Genomic DNA, 27,722 nt, shown 5'->3' on the forward strand with positions numbered 1-27,722 from the left:
GCTGCTCTGTTCCTGTGCAGTATCTCACAGGCCCCAAGAGCTGTTTCAGCAGCCAAGAACAGCAGGAGCACTGTGGTCCTGCCCACACCTCTCTTCTGCAGCTCCAGGCTGAGAACAGTTGCCAGGTCATTGGCAGCAGCAGAGTCTTGGCTTTAAGGATATTCAGCTTAAATGACAAGTCATTTCAGCTTCCATCTGTGTGAGGGAACATGGACATACAAGTGTTGCAAAAATAGCCTTTGGGTTCACAGTGACAGTCATGATGTTTTCCTCACTGGTGGGAAATACCTGAGAATTATCTCTGCTCAGCAAAAGAGGAATGGAAGACAGTAAATATTGTGGAATGTTCTGTCCACTGACGTGGTTGCACTGTGTGGTATCAAAATAAATTACAAATGTTCTGAAATTAATAGGAGATCCAATCCCTGGAAAACCACTCCTGATGGTACACTATATTGATTCAGTGAATTCATCATTACTTTGCAGGAGCAGTGTGTCCAGGGTCCCTTTCCCCACACTTCCTTCCAGGAACAGATGGCAATGCAAACAAAGGGAACAGTGCTCATGTGCATCAGTCCAACCAGGAGCTTCTCCACCAAGCAGAACTATTGCAGGTACTAACTGTAGAAATTAAAACACTCTTGGGATCATTGGACCTGCTCTACTTGACTTTTACTTCAGTATTTCCTGAAAATAACTAGTTTGCTTGCAGCAAAAATGAAACCCAAGGCTCTGTGAGGCCTGACAATCATTTGGCTGTCCCATCTTGTAAAGACTGATCTAACCTCCAACTTGCCAGCAGAGTTAATTGTCACAGCACATCGGGAGAAGATCCTACAATGAAGAGAAATGTTCTGGCTCTGCACTGTGGTGTTGCACTGAGAGCAATGGTCCCATGGCAGGTGCCTTGGCTGGGGAAAATGGGCAAACATGGGAACAGTGTGGTCACTGGAGTTACAGGTGCTCGCTGCATCTGTGGGGTAAACACAACTGCACATCAACGCACTTCGAGGGATGCCAAGGATGAGACTGGGGCATGGGGGGTGCCAGGAGTGAAAGACGGAACACAGGGTGGTGTCAAAGGCACCTTTGTGTTTGAGAGAGGTTTGTCAGACACGACAGGGCTGGTGTGGGGCGAAGGCCGGCCCCGTGCCCCTGAGCGGAGCCCGGACGGGGCCGGCAGCGCTCCCTGGGCCCGGGCCCCGCCGCTGGGCAGGGTCTGCGCGGACACCCCGCTCGGCACGGCCGAGCACATGCCGAGCACACAGCAAGGGACCGGCCGGGCCCGCTCCGCGCTGGGCCAGCGGCACAGCCCCCTCCGCCCTCCCGCAGCCGGGCCAGGCGGGGCCGCGGGGCGGTCCCGGCGCGGCCCGGCCGGATGTGAGCGCGGCGGCCGCTTCCTGCGCCCGCGGTCCGCCCTCTCCTCCCTGCCTTGGGTGGTGCCGCTGCCTCGTCCCCGCTCGCAGGCTCAGGGCGGAGGCGGCCGGCGCTCCCGCAGCAGCCGCGATGCAGGCCATCAAGTGTGTGGTGGTGGGCGACGGGTGAGTCGAGGGGCGCAGGGCCGGGCCGGGGCGGGGTCGGGCCGCGGGGCGGGAGCGGCCCCCGGGCCCCGGCGCGGGGTGTGGGCGAGCCCGGCGCGGAGCCGAGGCGCGGCCCGGCGGGAGCGGGGCTGGCCGGGGCTGGGGCCGGGGCCGGGGTGGGGGCCGGGACGGTGTGTGGGGGCCGGGGCGGGTGGGTGGGTGTGTGTGTGTGGGTGTCGGCCGCGCTTCCCGCCGTGCCGGGGGCGGGGAGGGAGGCGCGGGCGCGGCGGGCCCGGCGGGGAGCGGGAGCCGCGGGTGTCCCCGGGGGCGTCCCCGGGGGCGTCCCCGGGGGTGTCCCCACCGGTGTCCCCACACTGGCCCGGCCGGGGCCGGACCGTTCCCGGCGGAGCGGAGGGTGCACGGGGCTGTCCCTGGAGCTGCCGCTCTTCCTGTAGTCACCGAAGTAATCCAAGGGTATTAAACCCCCCCCAACAAACTATGTTTTTAATGACATGTGAAATTTAATGCTGGTTTGAAACGTCTTTTTTGAAAGTAAGAAACTTATTAGGCTTTAGAGCTTCATTTTTTACATCCGACTCTCGCAGTAAAACTGAGTGGAATGGGCTGAGCCCTGAGCAGATCGTAAATGCTTGTGGGCAGAGGCTGCTTTTGTGGCTGCAAACATCTGGTCTTGTAAGGCTCCTGTCTAAAGGAGGCTGATAAGGCACCCGAAATACAAATAATTATATACTTGTCTGTAAAGAGCTGTTACAACTACAGCATCTAACATGGTGCTACTTATAAGTGAAACAAGTTGGGGAGGCTTTTTAGAATCGAGTTAGCTCCTAAATTTAGCTGTTGAATTTCGGTGTGGGGAGTGCTGGAATTGAGGTGAGGAGAGAGTTTGTGTGTTTGCTGTTTCTGTGTTTTCCCCACGATGCTGTTCCCAAAAACTCGGAGGGATTCTTTCTCTTACTGGATGTCAGAGCTCAGGGGAACATCACAGGCCAGTTGGAAAACAAGACTTGTCTTATGCAGTTTGAGAGACATTTTTTCCCTTAGGAGAAACAAAAATCCCAGTGTAGGCTGAGCATAATTGGTATCACAGCAAACTTCTGTAGATGACAGAAGAGTGAAATGTAATTAAATGGTCTTGATACTGTGATCTGTAATTTCACGTGGTGGCTTAATCTTCAAGTTATTTTGTGGAGGGGTTTTGTTGATTGGTTTTTAATTATGTAGCAAAGTATGGTTGAAAGATAAATTTACTGTGTGACAAACTTGTTTTGACTTGCTAGGTAAGATTTTGAGCAATATGAACAAAAAAGTGGTACCTTGATAAATGAAGAATTTTCATGGTAATGTAATTCTTTGGTGACAGATAGGATAACTATGGATTGCTCTTCTGGTTATATTGATTTTAAAGCAAACAAATTTGCTTTTCTGTATATAATTTTTTTTTTAGTTCAACTGAACTCTGTATTTACAATGCCATAAATGAACGTGATGCATTGTATTTGGGTGGGGAAAAACGTTCAGTCTACTTCCTCCACTAGATTTGAGAACTCAAAAAAACTGTATAGTGTTCAGTAATTCATTCAACATAACAGTTCTTTTGGTCATCTGGTTTGTAAACCATCCCACTTCCTAACATGTTTGTTATTTTTTGTCTTGGAAATGAAAGTGGTGTAATTCTACTTGAGTTCTGTACATATTTGTGAACAAAATACAGTAGTTTAATTTGTTTTCCTTCCTCCTTAGTTAGAAACAAATCTCTCTTTTAAGTTTCCGTTCAGGTATTGCTCATTTTTGGCAGCTCTGTATCGTCCTCCGTTCAGTGTTTTTAAAAATACTTAACTATTTGTGTGTCTTTGTTCTGTTGCTGCTTCAAGAGCTCCAGCATTACAGGTATTCTAGGAAACGTGTCGTGTTTGGCTTAGATAAGGCCAAAGCTTTGGTGTTCCTGTGAAACAATGCAAGTTAAAGATTTGCTTATGTAATATAAAACTTGGGCATTGTTTTGTGTCCCCTCCGTGAAGATCTGCTGGGAACAAAATAACCAGAGCTCTAGAAGTACCTGTGATTAATTTTTAATTTGTTAATGAGTAGGCTGTTTCTCATATGTAGCTCATGGTTGTTCTTGGAGTTTTGGCTGGTATGTGTTTAGACAACTGACTTGGCTAGAAGAGCGTGCCATGTGTGCTGGTTGGGCTGTCCCATTTTCCCCTTGGTTTTTTTCTCTTCGCTCTGAGGATTGTTTGGGGGAAAATGAACGGCAACTGTTGCTTTGAGCTCTGTGCTAGAGAGCAGCAGGAATGTGCAGGACAGATGAGGAGCAGCCGCTTGAGGAACTGCAGGAATTGCTGGTGATTGACACTTGAGAAAAAGCATTTGTTGAAGTTATTTTTAGCAGCCTTTGTTTTCACTCTAAAAAGGCAGCTGTTGAGTGGTATGAAATCTCCAGTCATGGTGTGTAATGTTAGGAGAGTTCTGTCTTTTGGAGAAATCACCAATTACTGGATGCCATGGAAGTGGTCACACTTCATGCTCTTTTGTGGGCATTTTTTAATTGTAGAAATACTGCAAGAGCAGTGATTTAGGAGTCCCTCTTTGGAATTCTGCTTAATCTGAGGCCGTGTGTACTAAAGCCGTGCTGTATTTGATTTGATGGCTTGTGAGGGGGGTGCAGGGTAATTTGTGTGAGATGCTGGACACTTCAGGTTCCTCCTGAGCCATCTGTAGAGAGCACAGTGACTTGAAATTTAGTGACTTGTGTTACTGAACTTTTTAGAGTTTTTAAAAGAAGTAGTAGCATTTTAAGTCCTGAAGAGCATATTTGGGAGAGGGTGTGTCCGAGTGAGTGGTGTGTCAGAGAGGGTGTGTCCTAGTGCTTATCTGGCAGAACCTTGTGTAGCTAAACCTACTGTAGCAAAAATCCTGAACTCTTGTTCTGAGGGTGGTACTGGAGAAATCTCAGCTGCTGTTCAGTGGTGGAGTGAAGAGCTGAGCTGTTGTGCATCCTGTTTGCCAGACACGTAGTTCATGTGGGGCAGAGAAAGGAAGAAATGGCACAATCAAAGCTTTTTATGAAGGCTGCCTCCTGTTTGCAGATAAAACATGGCTCCAAGCAGCTCTAACACAGTGGGGAAATTTCATAGAATTTGTTGTTGTATATAAGACCAGGAAAGAGAAGATATGTTTTGTTTTCAGGAATTAATACATATGTGGTTATATGAGTGCATTGATTCCTGGTTGCAACCCAGAACCATAAAGAGACTCAGTGCAGTCCTTTGTTAAGGTAGTTTTGTTAAGCATTTGAAGCTGGATTTCTGTAGGCCACGTTTTTAATGACAGTCAAATGTTGCTGGTTTCATTTATGTAATAGTGGGTGGACAGAGCCGTGATTAAATAGTTGCTAGAAATCTTATGACTAATCTTGGTGTTATTTTAGTTTCTTAGTCTCAGCCTTCATGTGCAAGGATTTAGATTTTGCCAAACATTTTGAATTCTCTTTAGGGGAGTTGCTTTAATACAGAAGTTAGAAGTCTAAAAAAGTTGATAAAGCACTTAGAGGATGTACTTTATAAAGGTAGGCATTAGTGTTTATTTTTAAGACTGGTGACCATAACGATCTGATTCGTGGGGCAGCGAGCCAAAAGGCAAGGAAGGCAGGAAACCTGGATGGAGCAAGTCTGAAACAGGGTTGTTGGACGTGTTTTTTCTTGTTTAAACGACTCTGGCTGATTGGTGCTGCAGAAACACACTACAGGCACTTCTGAGCTTGGAATGGAATCTCTCACCACCTTCCTGGCTGCTGTGATTAGCCAGAGCACACTCACCAGTTCCAGTGCAAGGTGAGCAAAGGAGCCTGGGTGCAGAGAAAAGTTCTCGATCCGCTACTGAAAATGCTGAGTTCAACATGAATTTGGTAGAAGCTAAAATTACCTGTAATGAACTTACTGGAAAATGAAGCATCAGACCAAACAGGTTCTAGAAGCGTGAGAACATGTTGTCTCTGCAGCTCGAGAAATTTCCCAGAGCAGTTGGCTCTTGCTCCTCTCGGGATCTTGAAGGTTTTCCCAGTTGTCCTTCCTGAGCTGGCCCAGAGTAACCACCTGGATTGTGATGTGAGAGCAGTTCAGCAGTGCATCCAAACTGGTCTAACTCATCAGCAGGCAGCTAAAATAGCAAGTTGTCCTTATGGAGGAGGAATAACTTTCCTTCGCTCCCTGTTCTGGCTTGTTGCAGTCAGTGAGTGCTGGTGCAGGAGCTGAGATGGGATCTCCTCTCTTGACAGCTGTTAAATAGGTATCTGTGGGGTGAGCTGCTCCTCCATTCTTTCCCACAGAAGTCTTTAAAGGGTAAATCCATCTTCTACTTTTGAGCACAAGTGTATCTCAAGGCTTTTGCTACAGGGAAATGTTCAGAGATTCTACTTAACGAGAACAGAATTTTATGTTGTTATTATAGCTTGGTAAGAGTGCATGCTGAAAGGAAAAAAAGGCTCAGACTGTGTGAGGAGGTGAAAAACAGGGTGGAAAACTGCATGGTATGATCAGAAAGAGTTGCAGCAGATGGGGTGTTATGGTAGGTATTGGCTCAGAAACATAGAACAAATTACAATTAAAAATGGGCTGTAAGACAAAATCCCAGCTAATTTTGCACAATGAAGCAACTCTTCCATAGCTCAGGTATTTAAGGTGATGTTGTCAGATGCTGCTCTCAAATACTTTCTTGGGCTAATGCAGCCTGGACCTGCTTAAAGTTCAACTGAGAGACCTGGTACAGACTGAGCTGTGACAATGGTTGTGACAAAGCTCAAATTTACCTGTGACAGACTTAGTTCAGGAGGCTCCTGAGTCAAAGCTAATGCTACTGGCGAGATCACAGTGTAGGTGCAGTTGGGTTTCAGAGTTACTGCTGACTTTGAGCAAATCACTGTGGTGATAAAACATCTGCAAGACAATGGAGTTTCCTTGCACGGAGCTCGTCTGTTGGGGAGGAGGGATTGGGCTGCAGGGCTCTGGTGGTATCCTTGGAGGAACCAGTTGCATGCTCACCCCTGGAATCTCTCACACTGCTAAAGGATTATGCAAGTGGGAAGCCTGCAAGGGAACCAGCCTGCAGTGTCAGAAACACTCTTTGCAGAGTCTGTTTTAAAAAATTTCAAGTTTTCCAACACTTTAATTGAAACTGTAACAAAAACTCAGAAGTGTCATTAATCTGATGTTTGACTCCAGGTAAGATGTGGAGAAGGAAGGACCTGGCTGCCAGAGTTTTGAAAGGAACCTGGAATGGAACCTTGTCCTGCCCCCATTTGAGGCTGTTGAGAATTAGATTAGTAGGGAAAGGTTTGGTGTTCCAAATTTTCCAATAGTGGAATGTGATTTATCTATAAATCAGTTCATGAAATGTTTGAATAGTTGGTGAATGCACGTGGGGAGCCTTTGCAATAGCAATAAATAATGTGGGGGTCATCACTTGTATTTGTTCCTTAAATACTCAAAAGTAATGATGTGTTGAGAAGTTATACTTTCCATGCTTTCTTTAATTTTACTTTTGTGCAAGTATGCCATTTTCTGGAAAATATAACAGTTTTGGAATTATGTAAAGGGTATCTGGAAATACTTCTCTTTTTTTTTTTTAATTTCAGGGAGTTGGAGTAAGGCATGAGAATTACATGAGTTATCACTCAGGTGACCAGCAGATGTTAGTAGTCTTATTAATGCTTGTGTTTGGTTTTTTGTGTTTAAAATTTACAAAATTTATGACTTCACAGAATGGATGTTTATATTAGGTGTGTTTTCATTGCCAGTTATCTTCAGGCTGCAGTCTGTCAGCTGGTTTCCTGCCCAGTGACTGCTGACACTCCTCAGTGACACTCCCTGGGAGACAGGTCCTGAGGTGACTGGGTGTAATTAGTCTTCTTCCTGTAAAAGGAATATGATTTCTTGTTATGTGAATGTGTTTTACATGTGAACTTTCTGTTTTTGCAGTGCTGTAGGTAAAACATGCCTGCTCATCAGCTACACAACCAATGCATTTCCTGGAGAGTATATACCCACTGTGTAAGTACTTATCAGATAACTCATTTCTGTCAACTTCTCTGTGCCTACTGCCATTCCAGATTCCTTATTTGAATTATTGGAATTGACTGCAAGTGCCCCTCAGTTCCATCTGAAATGTTTAGCTGAGTATCCAGATGTGCCTAGAGAGAAGCACTTTGGGCTTTTACTGCTTAGCACAGTCACAGCAGTGCTCCTTCATGGTCCCTCAGTGTTGGCTCCCTCTGCCCTGGCTGAACAGGGACTAATACTTGCTAACATTTTATCAGATGTTGTTCTCTTTTAAAATAGTGTTTCTGTCATTAATGTAATTCATTATAAGCAGTCCCAAGGCTGAACAGCTTGTAAAACATCAAGTCATAGTCAGGAATAGTTGGCTTGCATGGCTGGAGATTTTTTGTTTGTTTGTTCTCTCCCCTTTTTGTGCTGCTGCCAATGCTGTGCTAAGCCAGTCCCAGCTCTGGAGCTCCTCAGGCGAGACAGTGGGGACTCATTTATTTTGGTGCTTCCCGTTTTCTTTCGGAATTAGTGCAGTTCTCTTTCCGAGGGCCTGCTGGGGGGAGGTGTCTTATACATGAGCAACTTCTTTGCCCTTTTCAGATGTCTTTATATTTTGATGAATTTTTCAGATAACCAAATACATTCTAAGGAGATGTACAGATGAGTTTTGTTACCTGGGTGAGGCCTTGTTGCCTTAGTTACTCGTGTTTCTTTTCTTTGGTCTTTAATTCAGATTTTTGCATTACAGTGTCTTGTGTTCCCAGTGAAAGTGGTCGAGCCTTAACGAGTCATTAAAACCTTTGCACTCACACTATTGATGAGATGATAACAATGCCTCTACTGGCCCCTGGTTATTGGCTTTGACACTTCATTGGAGGGGTTTTTGATTAGCAGGATTGATAAGCTTTTCTCTTACCTGCTCCTGTCATTAAGGATTCCTTGGTTGCTGCTCATGTATCTTCTATTCTAAATCTTACAACATGAGACAGATTAACTTGCTGAATGTCCCACTAAGGCTGGAAAGTGCTTGCTAAGTACATCCCCTGCTTTCCTCTGCTCACTATGATTAACTCTCCCCTTGGAAGAGCCATGACAAAGATGACTTCTGCTCAGCCTGGACCAAGTCTGTTGTGCGTATTTTTTTATTCCATTACCCAATACCAGCCTCATTATTTAAAGAACAGCTTTACTGTCTCTGGGGAGCAGAAGGATGCAATAAAAGTTTCTTCCCTAGTTTTCCCAGTTAGGGCTCTGTGAGGAAAAAGTCCTTGGGTGCCTTACTTTACTGCCAACTAATGCAGCCAACTCTCTGTTTGTTTTTAGTTTTGACAACTACTCTGCCAATGTAATGGTTGATGGCAAACCAGTCAATCTGGGTTTATGGGACACAGCTGGTCAAGAGGACTATGACAGACTACGTCCACTCTCCTACCCACAAACAGTAAGGATGCCCTGAGAAACCTCAGAGAGTCTCAACAGCTTTGTCTGACATAAAGCATTTCTCTTTTCGAACAACGGGCCAGCATTGTCACACCCAGAGTTGTATTTCTTAGTGACTTGTTGCAAGCTCCTTTCCTTCATCTTGCTGTAGCTGTAATTTATGATCTTTGATGTGTGTACAGCTCTACAAAAGCTAAAATTTGCATGGTTGTGTGTTTGTGTGCACTGGTACTTGTTGGCATTTGTGTAGTTGCAGCCTCAGAATCGGCCAGAATGCTTGATTTAAAAGGAAAAAGAAAAAAACCATCCCAAAACAAATGCAAAAACCTCTTGGTGAATAGTCCCATCAGCCAGGCCATTGATTTCAAGGTTAGCATGCCTGCCAAAAGCAGGGTTTGTTTTTGGTTTTAGGCGCGTTTTGGCTGCAACCTGACACTGTCACTGCTAAGCACTTGATATTGTTCAGCCTCTGAAGATGTTCTACATGTGAAAGAGGCAGCACTGAATGAAGAGATTATTGGTATTGACAGAGGCCCAGCGTTCCAACGCACTTGAGCCCGTGGCTATTTTATTACTTACTGTAATTTGTGCTGTAACATCGATACAGATGTGCTTCTGTCTTCCCTGCTTGCAGCTGGTTAAGCCCTGCCTGCATCCTGCATCTTTCCATGTTTGAGGAAAACACTGAAGTGATCTGTTCTCTTCTTTCCATTGCAACCTGAGTTACAGTTAATCTTTGTAGAGGCTGGTTTTCTAATCTCTTTAAAGCAGTGGCTTTTACCGGGTGGAGCTGTGCTACAAGTAAAGAAAGGGTAATTTGCAGGGTTTTCTTGACATTGATTACTGTTGTTAACTGTCAGATATATGTTCAGTGGTAATAATGTAAAATGCAACATTGTTCCACTTATCTGCAGCATAACTGCTCTCTTGAGTAATGTGAATCTTATTTAAGGAACTCTGGTGCTATTTTTAGTAAACTGTCTTAATTCACAATTTTCCTTAATTCACTGCTCACTGACTCTTACCGTTTTTAGGCTTTCCCCTCAGTAACAATATCCATGTTGAATATGAACTTGCCAGTTGTGGGCAACTACAGTTGAAATGCAGAAATACCTGTCTCTCTTGGGAAGAGAGACAATGGAAAGCTGGTTTTCTCTAATCCTTAGATATTTATAGGATACTTAAAGCCTCATCTTTGCTTAAATTTTTCTAAATAAAAATATTTTCAAAAAAATATCTGAGGGAAGAGAAAGGTTTGTTGAAAGATACTTAATAGTGTGAGAAAGTCGAGTTGTGAGGGAGTACACTGTGCCTCCCCTGTGACAAAGGGACAGAATGCACGTGCCTGTCTGCAGCCTGCTGAGGTGACCGTGGCTTTCTGGTGGACTGCCAAAGAATTCCATGTCCATCTGAGCATCTGGTGGAAAAAATGTCTTCTGTACAAGCAGGTATAACTGTTAAGTACAGGTCTGAAGTACTTTCAGTTATTTGGATTGCTTTACAGCAGAAAATGAACCAGGGTGGTAAGTCTTGAACTTCTTGTGAAGCAATCTGCAGATTTTAGCCTCGTGCAGTGTGAGATTCATCACCCCCAGGGAACTGCCAAACAGCACAGAGGAAGAGAACAGTGGTGCTGATGAAGCCTGACCTTTTTTTAGGATCTGTGTTCAGCCTCCCTCTTCCTTCACTGTGCTATTTAAAACTCACCCCCTGCTTGTTCTTTGTCCCCCCTTTCCCTGTATGTGCACCTGAACTGTGTCCTGGGCAGGGTGAAAGCAGCAGGTGGTGGTTACTGGGGCAGTGTGTGTGTTGGGATCAGCCACCCAGCAGCACCAGCTGGGAACTTCACAGGGAGGTCTTGGCATTAATCTGCATCTTTTCCCCTTACTCATATTTTTATTCCTTGAAATATACAGGAATTTAATACCTTCTCCTGAATTTATTCCAAATCTGCTAGCGTTTCCAAGTACTCGGGGAAGGAAATTGGGACAGGATAGGTTAACTTTGCTTGCTCAGGGGGACCAAAGCAAAAAGCAGTTGTTAGTAGGATGCTTTCCAGGGGAGGTTTGCTCTGGCAGGTCCCCCTGCTGGTTTCTGGGAAGGCTGTGCCTGTCCTGGGTGCAGGGAGTTGGTTGTGCTGAGTTACAGGGCAGCGTCTCTCTTAAGAAGAAAATCCACCTTGAGAATATCTGTGAGCACAAGTTGCTGACTGAGAACGTTTTCCCTTAAATCCATTTGAGGAGTAACTTTATCTCCTACTGTTATTAGGTTGGAGGAACCAATGGTAAGAATATATCTTCCAGTCTGACAGATGAACCTATTGCCGTATGTAAAACTTTAAATAAACCTCAGTTCCAAGTTCTGTCATCTTGTCTTGCTTATGATAGTGATAAATTGGCCCCTATTTTTTGAACAACTACTTTTCTTGGAACTATCAGATTCCTAGATCTGAGAACTCTGTTATCAAATTTCTTTATATGGTTAAGATAAAATATTTTCTTACAAATAAACAGCTTTTCCTACTTAAGATTGGTAGTGTGCAAGACACCTGAGATCTTCCAGTAATTCCTGGTGGTTACACCACACCTTTTGATCTCTGGAGCTAGTAAAGGAGAGAGTCTGCGTGATGTGCAGCACTTGAGTCACCACAAACCTGCAAAATTGGAAAACAGAAGTAGTGGCCATAGTATCACATTATTTGATGTTGTTTCTTTCTTCTTCTGGGACGCTGCTACGGAAACTTGTTGGGGTGATGCATGAACAACTGGGTTGCAAGTGCTTAGCAGTGCAGATGGCAGCTGCTGACCTAACAAATGCCTTGAAATGCAGCACAATCAACTAACCCTGCAATGCCTGATTCTGTAACACGGGTGGGACCGGAGTGAGGTCGGATGCAGAGGTAGGTTGGGGAAAGTCGGGTTTGTTTGAGGGACACTTGTTGAGTTTTGGGTCACAGAGCAAGACTAATCTTCATCAGCACAGAGACACGAATCTGGGGATTGTTCTAAGCGCTTGTAGACTGTAGTGTGTCAGCAGTGAAGCTCCTTGTTTTCTGAAGTGTGTCCTGCAGTTATATAAACATGCTCTGAAATGTTTTTACCTGCTCACTCTTAGAATCTTTTGCCTTCACTTGAAAAGCAACATGTGCAAGATCCCAAAAAAACACCTGTTTTTCTTTTTGCTATCTCTTTATTTAGAAAGAAAAGGAGGGATCTTTGAGATGTTTTTAATGCCCTTCTTAATCCTAATTTAGTTATAGAGAAACTGAAATCTTTTTTATACTGAGATTCAGCAGAAGTGAAGTTTTACAAGAGGTCCTGAAGAAGTTTTACAAGATTCTTCTGATTTGGGCATGGAAGTAATAATTGTAGAAATTCTCATGTGATCCCCCCCCCATTCCATAGTGTACCCTTGGCCTTTGCAAGTTGAGGACTTTAGAGTTGTATATTAATAGTTCACACTTTGCAACATCCAGTGCTGATGAGCTCCCTGTCTATGAAGAAGAAATGACATTTAGAGGAAAAAAACCCCGTGCAAGGCAGTGATATTGTGTTCTAGTTGCTGGCTACTGCAATAGCTGATTATAAATTTGACTGCAATCTATTTGTTGTTTGTTTTCCCCCCTCTTTGGGGCTGCCTGTAGCTGCCTGGGAGTGGATTTCCCACTGGGAAAGCTACCTCTGATTGTCACATGGGCTGTATCGCTGACCTTGCCTTTGCAAGTGTGATAGAGCTGACAGTGTGACAGAGGTACTGGTGACATTGGCCTGTTCAGCAGAGTTTACAATCATGTCTCTGTGGGGCTGACTGCTCTCAACTTGTTTTGTAGGATGTCTTCTTAATCTGCTTTTCCCTCGTGAGCCCAGCTTCCTTTGAAAATGTCCGTGCTAAGGTAAGGATGAGCTGGGACTGCTTTATGTCTGAATGTTCATTCACTTTACAGCAGTGGTGGGAAAACAGTAGGTGCTTTTTTTTTGAATTGTTGACAGGCACTGTGAAATGTATTTTGAAAAGGCAGAAATGTATTTGCCTCCCCTGTGAGTCATGGAAATTCAGGGCACATGAAACACTCCAAGTATGAGTTGTTCCTTTATGCGTTGATGGGGTAACAGTAATCTAAGAGTGTTCAGATCACAAACAGCACCTTTCCTTTTAGTACAGTTAAAAAGTTTAAGAACAAATGCCTGTAAAAATTAGGTTGATAGCACTTGTTCTTTCCATCAGCATCATTCCAGCACATGCTCTGTGACTGTTGCAGTATTTCATGTCCTTGGACAGCTCAGCTGCACAGCACATGGAGGGGTCTCCATGGGCGAGGGCAGTGCAGGTCAGGGTTCTTCCGGTGTGTGAGGAAAATGCAGCCCTTAATGGGGTACATTTTTAAAACATACAGAAGTCGCTGTTGGCTTCATTACCAACGATGTGCAGCTCGTTGTGTGCCCTGTTCTGATCCTGCCCTGATGGATCCTGGTGCTCCCCTTCACTGACTGACCCAGGAAGGACTGTGAGCCTTCCCGGGGTGACAGTCGAGGGCCTCTGTGGAAATCTGCCCCACACGAGACACTGTTTCTTTTTCCAGTGGTATCCTGAGGTGAGGCACCATTGTCCCAACACCCCCATCATTCTCGTGGGCACCAAACTCGACCTCCGGGATGACAAGGACACCATTGAGAAGCTGAAGGAGAAGAAGCTGACTCCCATCACCTACCCACAGGGCCTTGCCATGGCCAAAGAGATCGGTATGAGCCTCTGGGGTGGTGTTTGACTGCAGCTGCATTTTGTTTGTGGAAGAAGCTGTACCTTAATTAAATTAAATTAAATTTAATTAAGGCTTTGGTGTGGGGTCAGCTGGGAGTGGTGCTGCTGGGGTCCTGGAAAACTGCTTTGTAACTGCATTTCTGCTTCCCCAGGCGCAGTGAAATACCTGGAATGCTCAGCACTCACGCAGAGAGGCCTCAAGACAGTGTTTGATGAAGCCATTCGAGCAGTGCTGTGCCCCCCTCCTGTAAAGAAGAGGAAGAGAAAATGTCTGCTGCTGTAAACATCACCCTCCCCCACCCCATCAACCCTGTGCTTTGCTCAAACAATGGAGCATTCACATGCCAAGTTTTTCTGTTATAAATTAGTTCTCTACCATAAATTCATGAACCAGTTGACAATTTCATGGTTTCATTTGTTTAAAGTATGATCGTTACCTTGCATTCTTCTAAGAGCAAACTCCTGAAAAGACACACCTATGTGAAGCCTTATTTTTAAAATCCTCTTCTTGCTCAATTAAGTGTTGCCAAACTTATCTGCTGAACTAAGTTGCTTTGTTGTGCTACGAACACTAAGCACTAAACTGTTTTTTAAAGATTCTTCTTGAAAATGACTCTAATTTCTGGTAGGAAATGCGAAATCTTTCTAGTTTTTCACAGTAAGTACCGGGAATGAGCAGAACACTGAGCTCTGACGTGTTTTGTTATTCAATGTTTTCTCAGTGCAGCCACTGCCTGTGGTGGGTGTTGAACCCCAACCCCTGGCAGTGACTGACACCCTCGAGTCACAGTGTAAATGCTTTATCATTGGTAAGGGCTTGGTTGCAATCTAGTTCTTGCTGCTGTGATTTAAAAAAATAAATAACTATTCTTACTGAAGTGTATCTAGTCCTTTTGACAGCATTGTGTTGTGATGGGTAAATGGAATATTGGGTTGGATCAGACAATAGTGCCAGACAGTATTTGACACTGTACAGATGACTTACACTACACTGCCAGGGTAGCTCAGCCACCATTTTCCCAGAGGTGCAGTAGTGGAGAGAGGTTGGTGTTCATAGGTAAATTCCTTTGAATTTCAAGTAGGGCATTCATGTAGGTTCAATTCTGGACCAGTCATTCCCACTTTTATGTAGTAAATGCTTTTCTTGTAGAATCTCTTCTTACTGAGCAATATAACTTGTATTTTAAAAACCTTTCTGATGATAGAAATTTGCTTTCTTTTTCTTTTATAGAGTAGAACGTTCAAGCATATCCTTATTTTCCCATTATTTCTGACCCAGTAAGTTATGCTTTCTGAGCTTTTAGTCTTATTAACTAGGTGTAAAAATCATGTGAAGCAGCTTTAGACATTTTAGTAATTTTTATATTTTAAACCTCTTGTAAACGACAAACCTTCTCGAGTGTCACTATTTGCAAGATCCCCCCCAGTGTAACCTGACTAATGCAGACAAGTGTTCTCTGTCACTCCATGTGCAGCATAGATTGTAACGGTAACGGGTCTGTGAGGTTCTGTAATTAGTGCTAATGTTCTGTACCTTCTAAACTGGCAGGAATATGATGTTGAACTACACCCTTTCAACCACTAAAGCAAAATTTAAAAGTTGCAAAATTGTGAAGTTTTTACATTGATCTTTTGCTAATGCAATTAGCAGAATGTTTTGCATGTAAGAATTAATAAATCCTTGAATCACACTTGTGGTGATGTTTGAGTTTCTGAGCACGTGTCTCATTCCTGTGCCACTCTGCACCCACATCCTTGTCCCCTGCCCCAAGCAGGGCCGTGTGTGCAAACCAGAGCATGTCAGGGGTGCTCTGGGAACCTGAATTAAACACAGCATTTGGCAACAGTTCTGCAGAGGCCTTGCACTGTCCCTGCAGTTGTTACAGCTCCTGCTGCTGCTTGGGCAGTGGTTCAAAGCTGCTGCCAGCCAGGGCAGGATCTCTGTTCCACTCCACTGTCTGCAAACAAAAGTGCTTTTCCTTTGAAACTGTTACAGTTTGTGCTTAAATGCCCCAGATTCCAGCCTTTATTTCCAGCCGAGCTCTGTGTGTTGGCTCCTCTCTCTCGTAGCTGCACCCGAATGTGCTGCCCTGCCCTCCCCACCCAGGGGCAGTGGTGGGTGACACTGCAGGACCCCAAGAGCAGCGTGGTCCCTGCACAGCCAGCAGTGGTACCTGTCATCTCACAGGAGCCAAGTTTTTATTGTGTATTTAATTTTGTCTCCATATTGAATATCACAGCAAGAACATCCACACAGTTAATTCTCAACCACATCACGTTACTTTTACTTACATCAGTTTTTTTAAATAAATGCTGCTGAGCCTTAAAAAGAAAAAAAAAGTTAAAATAGTTACACACTAAAACAAGGAATCCACTTTTTTAAAAGCAGTACAACTGGTTATATATTTTTGGCAGATTCGGATCCACGCTCAGTAGCCAGAGCTGGAGCTAATGACCAAGATGATGCCAGGGTCTGGACAATGGGGTTTTTTTTCCTTCTCGTTAAGTAGTTTTAGTTTAAAATCAATAAAAGTAGTGATGTGGATCAAGAAATACAAAAGACAGATTAAAGAATATTGCACATGTATATTCAAATAGCATTTAACCACAACAACCCCCCCACACACTGGGATACCAGCACAATCTGTAAGAAAAATAGTGCAATCACTGAGAACAGCCTGAGCCAGACCCGGCCTGGGCCAGCCCACTCACCCACCTCCAGCCCTGAGCTGCAGCAGCACTTCCCAGCCTCCTTCCCTGCAGCGCCCTCAGCTTCCCAAAGGTCGGGCCGGCGCAGACAACGGCATGAAGAGACTTGGAAGCAGAAGTGGATGTTTGGATTTGTAAGGACAGCAGGGCCGTGTCCTCACACACATTCACTGTGTCAAGTGCTCAGCTGCCCCCTGGGCTCCCATGGCCAGGACTGATCCGCTCGGGAAGAGCCCGACCCCCGGCACAGACGCAGACCTGGTGCTTTAGCCAGCACAACATTCCCCGAGGTCGCTGCAGAGGCAAGGGCAGTAAGACCCTTGTTCATTTTATGCAGTTTGAGAAAAGTACTGAAATCCACTTAGGCATGGAAGTGGAATGTGTCCTGAATACCTGAAACCTGCAAAAAAAGCCCCCCTGCTCCTCCCCGAGCTGTGTTATACTGCACCGGGGGTGTATTCTCGTGTCTGACAAGACAGACACTCTCCATGTTCCTGAGACAAACTGTTCAGAGCTTTGAGCACAACATCTGGCATGTGGTCTGTGATCATCTTGGGACTGATTAAAATGCTGCTGAAGACTGTTTCGTTTGACCATCTCGCCGCGTATTTAATGTCTGAAGAACACAACCTAGAAAAAACCACACCACAAATGCAATGGCTCAGACTCTCACATCTGGAACAGACAACCTGGAGATTCCTGACCTTGCTCAGGGAGGAATTGGAACCCTCTCACAGCCCCAGGTTGGCTCCCAGAGAGCTGCAGGTCTGACTTTCAGCAAACAGCTGGAAATGCTGCCTTTAAGTGTCTCTGAAGGCAGAACTACACCAAATTACACTGGGCCTTAGCTGAGAAAGCCATCAGAAGATCAAATAATCCTGCTCCCAGAAACGTGGAATACAGTCTGAGCAAGGAGAGGGAGGGGGTTAAACACTGCACATTCACATGGTTAATGTCAAATTTAGGGAATAAGTCACAGTAGTATCATTAGGAGTCTAGGCAATGGATTTAATGCTGCACATATGATGCACCATTCTGTAAAATAAAATCCCAAATACATGATGGGGGCTCTTGTGTGCTAGTCCAGCTTAAAAAAAAACCCCACCAGGATTAACTGCTCTGCTGTGGAATAAAAGATGGAAAAGAAATTAATAAAGTAGAAGAGCAGCCATCGAGAAAACCTTGATGGTCAGGCCCCAGGTGTTCAAGTATCCAGCTTGTAAAACCAGTATTAAAATCATTAAAGATTAAAGATGCGAAGCTTAAACAAAATAGTGATCTACTGAATGATTTCTTCTTCAATTCTTTCCTTTCTGTAAGGTACAATTTCTTTTTCATTCTGTAAGATGGTCTCAGATGTGCAAGTTACAGATGCTTTTATTTCTGTTTCAGAAGAATGAAATGAGAGGATATCAAGGCCTGTCTGGTTTAGGGGTATCAGGTTGCTTTATCTACAAAAACCCAACATCAACAAAACACACAAAAAACCCCTGAACATGACGCTGTCCCAACAAAGCCACAATCCTCACCCTTCCAGCAGTTTCAGCTTTCTGTTGTCTTTGTCTCAACCTCCTGCATCCACAGAAAAGCAGCAAAGGACAGGGAACCAGAGGCTGTGTGGGCACACACTGGTTACTGGGGTAGCTACACCTCTGCAGCCTGGCAATATTTGGCCTCTTTCTCATCCCCAGCACTCATGTGACTACTCAGCAACAAGGTATTTTGGTATCACTTCACTACTACCAGGACCTAAGACTCAGGCAGGAACTGCAATCTGGCAAAGCTGAACTTAACAGTGTTAGTGTTTAAAATTCCCACTTCAGCACCTGCAGGATAAGGAACAAGCAGGAACAGTGTCCAGGGCTTGAAGCCGGGAGGCACAGAATAGAACCTGAAAGGCTGGGCAAGAACCACAGCGGGGTACTGGAGATGCAGACACATCACAGAGCTGGAAATTCGTACTTTGAAAGTGAGCAGCAGCTTTAAGTAGGCTTAGGAGCACAGGCCAGTGGCATTCATTACTCTACTTACCTCCGAGAGCTGGATTCTTCTACAATGTGGATAATCCTTCCAGGAAGATACAGATGAGGATACTGAGGTGGTGAATTCTGGTGTGATTCATCGTCAAGGGCGTTGTAGGAAGGTGAGCGCTGAACCATTAAACTCTCCTCGGCCAGCAGGGGCTGGCTCAGGGCTTCTTGGTTCCTCCCATCCAGCTCTGTTGGGAAGTCATCAGGATCTCCTCCAAATACCTCATACCAACACCCCCGCAGCAAAATCTGGTACTGGAACCAGAGAGAAAAAAATGTCAAATTGAGGTTTGGCATCTCCTCAGGTAACTTATTCTACTTGTGTGCTTGCACACACATCATCTGGGACTACAATTAAAAGATTAAATGTTACTGTTTGCAGATGCTCCCCAAACTTTGCTAATCTCTCCCTACCGAATTTTCTCCACAGTAATTTTCATTTCACCAGTGTGTAACCCAAGCCTATAGTAACACTACAAAAATAATTTCAGGTCTTTGATGTTGAGCACTGATATCTCCCAGGTCTTGATGAATCTTAATTTCCAACAATACAGCTTTATAGGACAGGAGAATAACAAAAACGTCCCTGAATTAAAAACACTTTTGTTCCAAAACACAATTGTAACTTTCATCTTTAAGATCAAAAATACACACACCAGTAATTGCCCATTAAAGCTGGGGCTTAACCCAGGTAACCATTCCACTGACTTTTAACCAGGACCTGCATGTAGTTACCTTGGGTCTGTTGCAGTTTGCCACAATTCTCACTATTCTCCTCTTTAAATCCTCCATGTTGGGCATACTTAACCTGTTCAAACACAGAACAAAGTAAAGCAAAGCCTCCTATTTTCTGCAATCAAACACATCTCTGAAGATTTAAGTGTTTCCAACTCACCTTGCAACAAGGTCCTTTCCAACAATGACTGAAACAATGAAGTGCTTAGTGTAATCTGCAAGTGATTTGCTTAAAGAAAAAAAAAGATGCAGTTTAGATGCACTAAAGAGAAAAGCACACTTTAGTTTTACAATAATGATTATCATTCAATAAAAATACAAGTATGTGGCTGCAGCAGCAGCAGCATTTGCAGTCAGTTCCTCAGTGGGCTTTCAGACTTCCTTGCTAAAGATGCCAGAGTAACTTCAATGCTGCTGGGGTTTGTACATGTCAAACAGGCCAAGGTAGACAAGTCTGGTAAGCATTTTATTTCTGAAACATTTATTTTAAACTGTAATTGTACTACATGACAGAATTCCCTAGATGTAGTTCATTCTGTAACACTCCCCCAGGAACTCAACTGCAATTCAAGATGGAATTATAATTCTAGAGAAGAATGTACAAACAAACTCTTAGCACAGTCAAGCCCACAGTTACCATCTAACACATCTGTCAACCACCTGGAAGACTTTTACATCTTACTCAGAGAACCAAACAACAGAAGTTTTTACCTTAGGAGCCCTCCTGGAGGAGAGAAGGCGTAACACTTCAGTGTGGGGAAGGAGTTCCTGAGCATGATGGCCAAGATAGACGCTGTCCCACCACCCAAACTGTGGCCAACTATCACAAGTTTATATTCCTAAGACAGAAAGTGAAGACAAGCTCAGATGGACACAGGAAAAAAAAGCTTTGTGCAATTTTTCTGGCAAACCAAATTATTTGGAAGGTAACTTACTGGAGCAATTGTGAAAGCCTGGTTTAAAATGCCATCGTTTATTAGTTTTCGATAGATGTAAGTTGCAGCTTGAGTTATTCCCTACAAGAGAGCACGTAAAGTTAGAAGGGTGTATCTAACCTGAGGGGTGATGCATGTCTAGTTTAAATACACCACCATCACAGAACAACCTTCTTTATGCAAAGCTGCTCTGCTCTTTAACATGCTCCTGACAGAGGTCTGGTTATAACCACGTGGTCTGTACATGCTGTATGTAAGCATTACAAATTCTGCCTTGCAGTTCCCAAGGCAGTATTTGATGCAACAAGCACTGAAGTAATTCGTGCAATCCACCTCACAAGCAGAATATTCTTCTGTGTAACTAAAGGATCCCAGGTGTTTATAGTTTGTTGATCTACAGACAGCTCCAGACTGCACACACCTTATGCACAAAGCCATTCTCCAGAACATCCTCCAGAGTCAGGTCTTCGCAGTCTGCTGAGAGATCCGTGAGAATGTCCTGTGAACAAGACACTGTGGTCAGACCTCCCTGCAGGGCTCTGTGGCTCCTGGGTCATGCTGTGCCACTCAACACTGTCACAGGGACATCACAACCTGGCTGCCAAGTGTGTGAGCAACACATGTCCCACCAGACACCACCACACAAGCAAACAATACAGAGCAACCACAAGTCCGAGTTCCACTGTTTCCAAGCTGCACACACACACATTACTGATGCACCTCCACTCACAGTGAAACGGAATTACCACCTCCTGTTCTCCACACTCTCTTCCAGTGGCACAGGGAATATTACCCATCCAAGGGCAGGAGGGCTTACAGCTTGAGCCTGGAAGACTCACACCCGTGAGTGAGTTATTTTTACACGTGCCAGCATAACGCAAGTTCCTCAAGGTAGTTGGAGTTCACTCATTTCTATAAAGCTAATTATTGATATCAGAAGGATGATACCTCAAAAGACAAGGTTCCTCTCACTGCAACCACAATAGCTTCTTTTTTGTGATCCAAAGCAACAAAAAATGGAATCTCATAGATCTGGAGGGGAAAAATGTAATCAGTAGAGACATCAACTTTTTATAAGAGCAAACACTTGTTCTCACCTTCTGAAAGCTCTTACTGAGCTCCCTATTGTATTATGCAAAGAATTTGAATTGGTCTCTCATCTAGTTATTCTAAGTGCCTTTTTTGCAATACTGAGAGAGATTTATGTCAATGGTTTCATGGTTCTTTAGATTAGGAAAAAAAAATCAGAACTGAATGTGTTCATTTGGCTTTGCATGTTGCACTTTATAAATGCTGAAGGCAAACTAGACCCTTCACCCCTTGCTTTCCCTGAATTAACTGCTATGGGTTTTGCTGAATGCCTGTCCAGATTGTTTACCTTGTTATGAAAACTGATATGAATGAAGTCTCTGTACTGCAGTCCTGTTATTTTTAGGATGGATCCAAAGTGAAAGTTATGCCGATCACTGCCCGTTATATCAGAATCTGTTGGTCTATTTCCGCAACTAACAAACACAGAAGAGAAAAACTTTCATGTTCCAATTTTTTAGGTTTCCTTTCAAGGAATCAAACTTATATTTGCAGAAGAATTAGTGCCAGGAATCAAAGTGCTGCTTTTTTTTTCCTTTTTGCAATAGCACCAATAGTCTGATACAAGATGTTACCTCTGCCCACAGACCTGGCTCTGCCTGGGCAGCCCTGACACACATTTTCAGTTCAACCACTGGCAAGAAAAGAATTCTTAAGATTACAGGCCAATGAGAAAAAATACAAACAAGGAAAAAGGAAATTCAAAACAAATTCTATACAGCAAGCTTATCTCATTTTTTATCCACTGTATTATATGGGGTTTTTTTCCTCCAAGTAATTTATATTTCAGTAAGTTATATTTATATTTCATGTTACTAATTAAGAAAATCATGGTTACAGTCACAAATGTCAGTGGTCATGTAAATATACAGTAATCCTACACAGCAATATGCAAACTGAGATATTGACTCTAAACAGTTTTGATTAAAGGGGTTCAAGGGAATAAAAGGGAAGCTGGTGGGACAGGGAACTTATGCTAATTCCTTAAGACAGGGAAAACTGTTGATAGACTTCTACTGCTATACATACATCTGTGCCAAAAAAGCATCTCTAAAAAGCCTCATTTTAAAACATGTTTAGTTTAATTCCAATTTTTCCTCTGTCATTTTGCCAAATGAATTTTATTTACCTCAATCACAAACTTCTGTTATGAAAAAAATACCTAATCTGTTTGAGGGTGTAAAGACATTGGAATTTTGTTTCTACACAATTCGTGAAAGATAACTATTCCAGTCAAGCTCATGTATCCCCAAGACTGATAAAATTTAGTGATATAATTTAATGAAACAAAACTATTGCTAATGAAACTATTTTATTTCTGCTAACACTAGTTAAATAGAAGGCAGCTGTGTGTTTTTAAGGTCTTGGGTCAAACCTACCAGTCACCTTTGAGCTTACAGAGTGCAGTAAATGGGCTGGTGTATATGTAGTAGGGCCAGCCATAGGCAGCTGCAGCAAACAGCATGTAGTGAGCAGCATTCTCCAGCTCCACATCCAAATCAGCAGTCTGAAAGGACACAGGGAAAGAAAAGGAAGGAGAGAGAGGAAGGAAGGTGTTAGGCAGCCTCAGAGTAAAAACTGAACACAGACAAGTGAAAATTAAGGCATGATGAAATACACACTATCCAAAGGGAAAATCCAAGGTCTAAGAGGAACTAAAAATAGCCACTCATATTCCAGGAAAAACTCTGTTTATTTACGTAGCTACACAGCTGAAGAACCTTGAAAAGCTCTCATTAAATCAGTTTCTTCCAATGCTGATACACTGATAAGCTCAGTGCTGAAAACAACATTCATTCCAAATATGTTACTTAAAGGAATGGAATGTCAATGAGAAGGCTAAAGAGTCTGCTGCAGATCTGACTTTCAAGGCACAACCCCATCATACCAGTTGGATTCGAAAGGGAGTTGACAGAGATGCACTGGCTGAAGCAGAATTAGATATGTGTATTAAACACAGACCAAAAGAAGTGAAAAAAATTTACAAAGGTATTTTACTACCAAAGAGTAACAAAAATCAGTTAGCAAACTAACCCATCACCTGCAAGCATTTAAAAGATGCTATTTTTGCATCTTACCTTGTCTGGGTATTTGCAGCGGACAAACAGGCTGCAATACACACTAAAAGAATAGCTTCTCAAGTCTATGCAAATAGTACAAAATATTTATTTTCTCTCTGTTCCCTTTCTCTCCCAGCTGTTCAACAATGATCAAATGTCCTAAATGGTTCCTTTTTTGCACTTCATTCCCCATTCAGATATAAGTTCTACTTATGCAAAAGCAGAAAATGTCTTGACCACAAACTCATCAAGCGGTTTCACTGCATCTATTAATAACTTTAACTGTTACTAGTTTTGACAGTAGTGTCTAATTTTGTTTAAGAAATTAACAAAACAAAAAAAATCCCCTCTACACAGTGAACTGCATTTCATGGTCTGGCATTATCTCCCAGAGTAATTGCAGCAGAGGCTGCACCAACCCTATCTTACCATGAGAGATGATGGAGAATGACACAGGACTTCTTCAGGCTCTTTTGGGCAACTCTCCATTTTATCTTGCTCCTGATGGAGCAGAATCAAACCAGCTGCTATGTCACTTGGCACCAGATCAGTGTCCTGTACAGAGAAATGAAAGAGGCTGTTAAACCACCCCACAGCTCAGCATGGCCCAGCTCTCTGTCGGAGCAGGAGGAAGGGGGTGGGTCTCAAACCACCCCACAGCTCAGCTTGGCCCAGCTCTCTGTCAGAGCAGGAGGAAGGGGGTGGGTCTCAAACCACCCCACAGCTCAGCGTGGCCCAGCTCTCTGTCAGAGCGGGAGGAAGGGGGTGGGTCTCACCGAGAAGTAGGTGCGGAAGAGCTCGGCGATGCTGGTGAAGGCCACCCTGTGGTCGTCATCCTGCACGATGCAGCAGCACAGCAGCCTGATCCTCTTCTCCCACACCCTGGTGGCAGAGCTCTTCACGTTGTACAGCAGCTGCCCCGACTGGCTGCTCTCCAGGTTCCGACTCACACCGTCCGTCAGGTAAAGTGTCTTCTTCCCCCCCAGCGGGTCAAAGACAATGAGAACTCCGATGATGGTAAAGACGATGATAACCCAGCTGTAAGCAGAAAGGAGTGGGATAAAAGTGTGACACCAGATACTTCTGACAAGTGTGGAAGTAATCCCAACTCCAGATCTTGACAGACCAAAACCAAAGCTCGGTATGAAATTCTGTATGACCACCCCCTGCTCCTGCCCTAAGGGTGCAGGGCTTGTTATTGGGCTTTCAACACTGGGCACAAGAACAGGGCTGCTGGCTCATTTCACACAGGGCAAAAACTCGAAATCACAGCACTGTGCTATGGAAACAGCAACCCAGAAGTGTGACAGCCACATTTCTCACCACCAGTTTGGTGATCTGGTTACTACCCCTTTCACATTTATCCAGTTTTCTGCACTCCCATCATCCCTCTTACCCTTTCTGATCTTCACCTCATTTCCTTCACTTCAGCATATTGCTCTTTCAAGGCAAGTAGCTCAAGCTTGTTTAGGAAAGGATATCAACTCATGTTCTATTTCATGTACACTACCAAGCTCAGATTTGCAGGGAGGCATCTTTACCTGGCAACAACTGTCCAAATGATGGCATTTATCACAGTCTTCTCACAGTGCACACTGCTGTCTGACACCCACACAGCTCCTAACACAGCCCAGATGAATTCAGGGAAATAGAGAAGCAGGCGAGTATAAAGTACTTTGGGAAGTGATTTTCTTGGGCCGGGATTAGAAATTGTTCCTGAAAACACAGAGAGAACTTAAAACAAGAACTGTTCACAAATGCACTTCAAGTACATAAAATCCTACCTGGAAATATGAACTTTCTGAGCTTTAAAGAAAGTAAGATACTTAACTGAAACTATCAAGTACTGTCATACTAATGGAGAGCTATCACTGAAGGTGAGGAAAGAAAAGTAACAATAGGTTTAGAGGTGTGATTCTTAGAATCTACTCTAATAACACTCAAAATACCTCTCCAGTCAGACACAGTTCTGCACTGAACTTGAGGCAGCAGTGCTGTGCCCAGCAAAAGCCAAAGCTGCATTCCAGGAGCACTGGCTCACCTACAATTCCTCATGACTCTCGGTGCCTACTTTTATTATTCTATTTAGCTTTTAGTTGGCTGAATATTTAATTTTTAGGTGCTACTTTGCTGGGCTATGGTGAAATTCTGGCTATGGAGTCACTAAACAGTAACAGGAGAACAAAAGTAGGACCATTGCCAGGACAAATACTTCTCAGACTATTTTCTGTATTGATAGTTTACTAATAACCACTTCCTTTTAGCACTCCTAGGCAATAAAAAAGGGAGTAATTTTTGGCCAGCTCATTTCCTTAAACCACTTTGCTGCTCCCATGGTAATGAGGTATTGGGGGTTGTGCTCATGTGTAGACAGGACAATTTATAAAGCCTTAAAACACTGCAGAACAACAACAACGTTGGAAATTATTTTCCATTTCTAAAGCTGTGGTTCACACCCTGTGACAAAGCTGCTTAAAAAGCCCTTGATCCAGAGGGTGCTTTTCCCATTCCCAGGTTGCAGCCTGTACTGCAGCAGCGTGGTTGCTTACTCAGACACAAATCAGATGGAAGTTTTTCCTCAAAACAACTTTTCCTTTCTCAGCACCACCCCCCAGTGTGTGAGGTCTCTCTAGGAAAACCAGTGGTCGGATTCCAGGCCAGGATTATCATCCACAACTCTGCTCTGACATAGTTTCTCTTCATGCACACTTTAAGCTTCTTTCCACTTAAGTAATTTAAACAGTTTTATTTATAGCATGTTGTGAGAACCAACATATTAGAATTTGTGGGGTCTCCTCTGTTATTCCAGAGACCACACACATATTCCAAATTAATCATCTTAGCATTACTTGGATAATCAGGTGCCTCACCAGAACAAAAAGCTTTCTTAGCATTTTTTAACCCAAAATGAACCATTTCTACAAATGAGTAGAAGTTGCATTGGGGTCCTTACTTCTGTTCAGCCATTCACTTCAAGCTGTAGGTCCCATTTAACAGTACTTATTGTGTTAGTTTTATTGAGACATTTATACAAATCACTTTCCTTTGTAGTTTTTTCCCCAAGCAACCCACTGCAACTGAGGAACTTTCACAAGCCATGACTAAACCTGCCCGTGCAAGGCTAAAACTAACACAATACTTCAGATGGGAAAGTGATTTTTGGATACATTCCCCTAGACTCCTGTCAGAGAGGTGGAGCAGTGTTCCATCAGAGGTCATGGTGAACCCAAAGGGGTTTTCATGATGCTCTGATGGCAATGGACATATCTCTATTAGCACTTTGTCCTAATAACAGCACTATCAACAGCCCTAAGCTATTGTCCATTGATTATGTTATATTCCAGACCAACAAAGATAATACTAATAAAGCAAATGTATTAATGGTTACAGAGAGTTTTTAAAGTTTGACTACCCTTAAAACACCTCAATTTTTTTTGCAGTTCTTTTAATGTCAACTCCAGATTAAAAAAAACACAGCTATTACAATCCTACCAGATAAACACAAAATGCTATTATTAACTATTTACCTTGCATACTGATGTACACAAGAGCAGATAACGCACATATTATGGAAGCCAGGAGGAGGATGAGGACGAGCAAGTAGCTGTGCAGCAATCCCCCCCCGGGACAGTTAAATTGCCCCTTGTGCACCGTGTAAAGGACAAGGATCCCAATCCACCTGCAGGGAAGCGAGATAACAAAAGTTACAGTCTGAAAGGAGAAGTGCAACACTGCAAAGCGATCGCCCGATCGGCAGTTTTGATCTTAATGAAGGCATTGCACAAAGATGATAGCAGGGGAGCTGTTACATAAGGAAAGTGTCAGAAGAAAGCGACCACAAGGATGCTCCGCAGGAATTACAACTCAGCCGTGTGCAGCCCGGGCTCCAGGCTCCTCACTGCCTCGGGTCCCACAGAATCCAGGCCGCGGGACAAAAAGGAATCACCCCATTAATTACTGCAGTAACGAAACCACACGAGCACTGCTCCGGGGTTGGACACAGCGGGCGCTCCCGGCCCGGGGCACCGGCAGCGCCGCAGGTTCCGTGTCACGGCTGCTCCCGCCGCGGGGCTCCGCGCACCCCGCCGGGCTCCGCACACCGCGCGGGGCAGCGGCCCCCGCGGGAAGCGCTCCTTACCACACCAGCCGCACGAACAGCTCGAAGGCCCCCGGGAGCACGAAGTCGTCGCTGCCGATGGCCCAGCGGCGGCCGAACACGACGAGCCCCGGCATGGCGCGGGCCGGGCCGGGCTCACACCGCTCCCTCAGGGCCGCGCGGGCCCCGCCCCCAACCTCCGGCCCCGCCCACCAGCCCCGCGGGGCCGTGACGTCACGGGGGCTCGGGGCACGCACGCGCCGGGAGGAGCGCGCACGGGGCGGC

The 27,722-nt window shown here is 44.3% G+C and overlaps 2 protein-coding genes across 5 annotated transcripts; one reads left to right on the forward strand and one right to left on the reverse strand.

Annotated features, from left to right (window-relative positions):
• The first annotated feature begins 1,377 nt into the window (after positions 1-1,377).
• Positions 1,378-15,474, forward strand: RAC1 (Rac family small GTPase 1). 4 transcript variants are annotated; one of them, XM_051782160.1, is made up of 7 exons: positions 1,389-1,541; positions 7,517-7,588; positions 8,909-9,026; positions 11,294-11,350; positions 12,855-12,917; positions 13,605-13,764; positions 13,936-15,474. In XM_051782160.1, exons 1-7 carry the CDS (start codon positions 1,507-1,509, stop codon positions 14,064-14,066), a joined length of 636 nt encoding a protein of 211 aa, XP_051638120.1. In that variant the 5' UTR covers positions 1,389-1,506; the 3' UTR covers positions 14,067-15,474. The 4 variants fall into 4 exon arrangements, with proteins under 4 accessions (XP_051638111.1, XP_051638120.1, XP_051638130.1 ...); XM_051782151.1 differs by lacking the exon at positions 11,294-11,350 and having other exon boundaries at positions 1,378-1,541; XM_051782170.1 differs by lacking the exon at positions 11,294-11,350 and having other exon boundaries at positions 13,605-13,776; positions 13,941-13,996.
• Positions 15,475-15,965: 491 nt separating this feature from the next.
• Positions 15,966-27,625, reverse strand: DAGLB (diacylglycerol lipase beta). Its single transcript, XM_051782075.1, has 15 exons — positions 27,480-27,625; positions 26,869-27,020; positions 24,883-25,057; positions 24,118-24,379; positions 23,771-23,896; positions 22,661-22,788; positions 21,571-21,697; positions 21,141-21,224; positions 20,614-20,691; positions 20,193-20,273; positions 19,969-20,096; positions 19,418-19,486; positions 19,258-19,330; positions 18,524-18,777; positions 15,966-17,122 (listed from the first exon to the last, which is right to left on the reverse strand). Exons 1-15 carry the CDS (start codon positions 27,572-27,574, stop codon positions 16,930-16,932), a joined length of 2,025 nt encoding a protein of 674 aa, XP_051638035.1. The 5' UTR covers positions 27,575-27,625; the 3' UTR covers positions 15,966-16,929.
• Positions 27,626-27,722: the final 97 nt, after the last annotated feature.

The sequence above is a fragment of the Manacus candei genome, unplaced genomic scaffold (assembly GCF_025592945.1).
Source record: "Manacus candei isolate 608988 ecotype Guabito, Panama unplaced genomic scaffold, ASM2559294v1 h1tg000002l, whole genome shotgun sequence".
Taxonomy (NCBI): domain Eukaryota; kingdom Metazoa; phylum Chordata; class Aves; order Passeriformes; family Pipridae; genus Manacus; species Manacus candei.

Excerpts from the sequence above, each read along its gene's own strand:
- RAC1 (XM_051782160.1), top strand. The coding sequence starts at position 1,507 with ATGCAGGCCATCAAGTGTGTGGTGGTGGGCGACGG. Across the intron at positions 7,589-8,908 it reads GGAGAGTATATACCCACTGT|TTTTGACAACTACTCTGCCA; the intron begins GTAAGTACTTAT and ends GTTTGTTTTTAG. Across the intron at positions 13,765-13,935 it reads TGCCATGGCCAAAGAGATCG|GCGCAGTGAAATACCTGGAA; the intron begins GTATGAGCCTCT and ends CTGCTTCCCCAG.
- DAGLB (XM_051782075.1), bottom strand. The coding sequence starts at position 27,574 with ATGCCGGGGCTCGTCGTGTTCGGCCGCCGCTGGGCCATCGGCAGCGAC. Across the intron at positions 22,789-23,770 it reads ATTCTCCATCATCTCTCATG|ACTGCTGATTTGGATGTGGA; the intron begins GTAAGATAGGGT and ends GTGTCCTTTCAG. Across the intron at positions 18,778-19,257 it reads CAAACTGCAACAGACCCAAG|TACCAGATTTTGCTGCGGGG; the intron begins GTAACTACATGC and ends CTCTGGTTCCAG.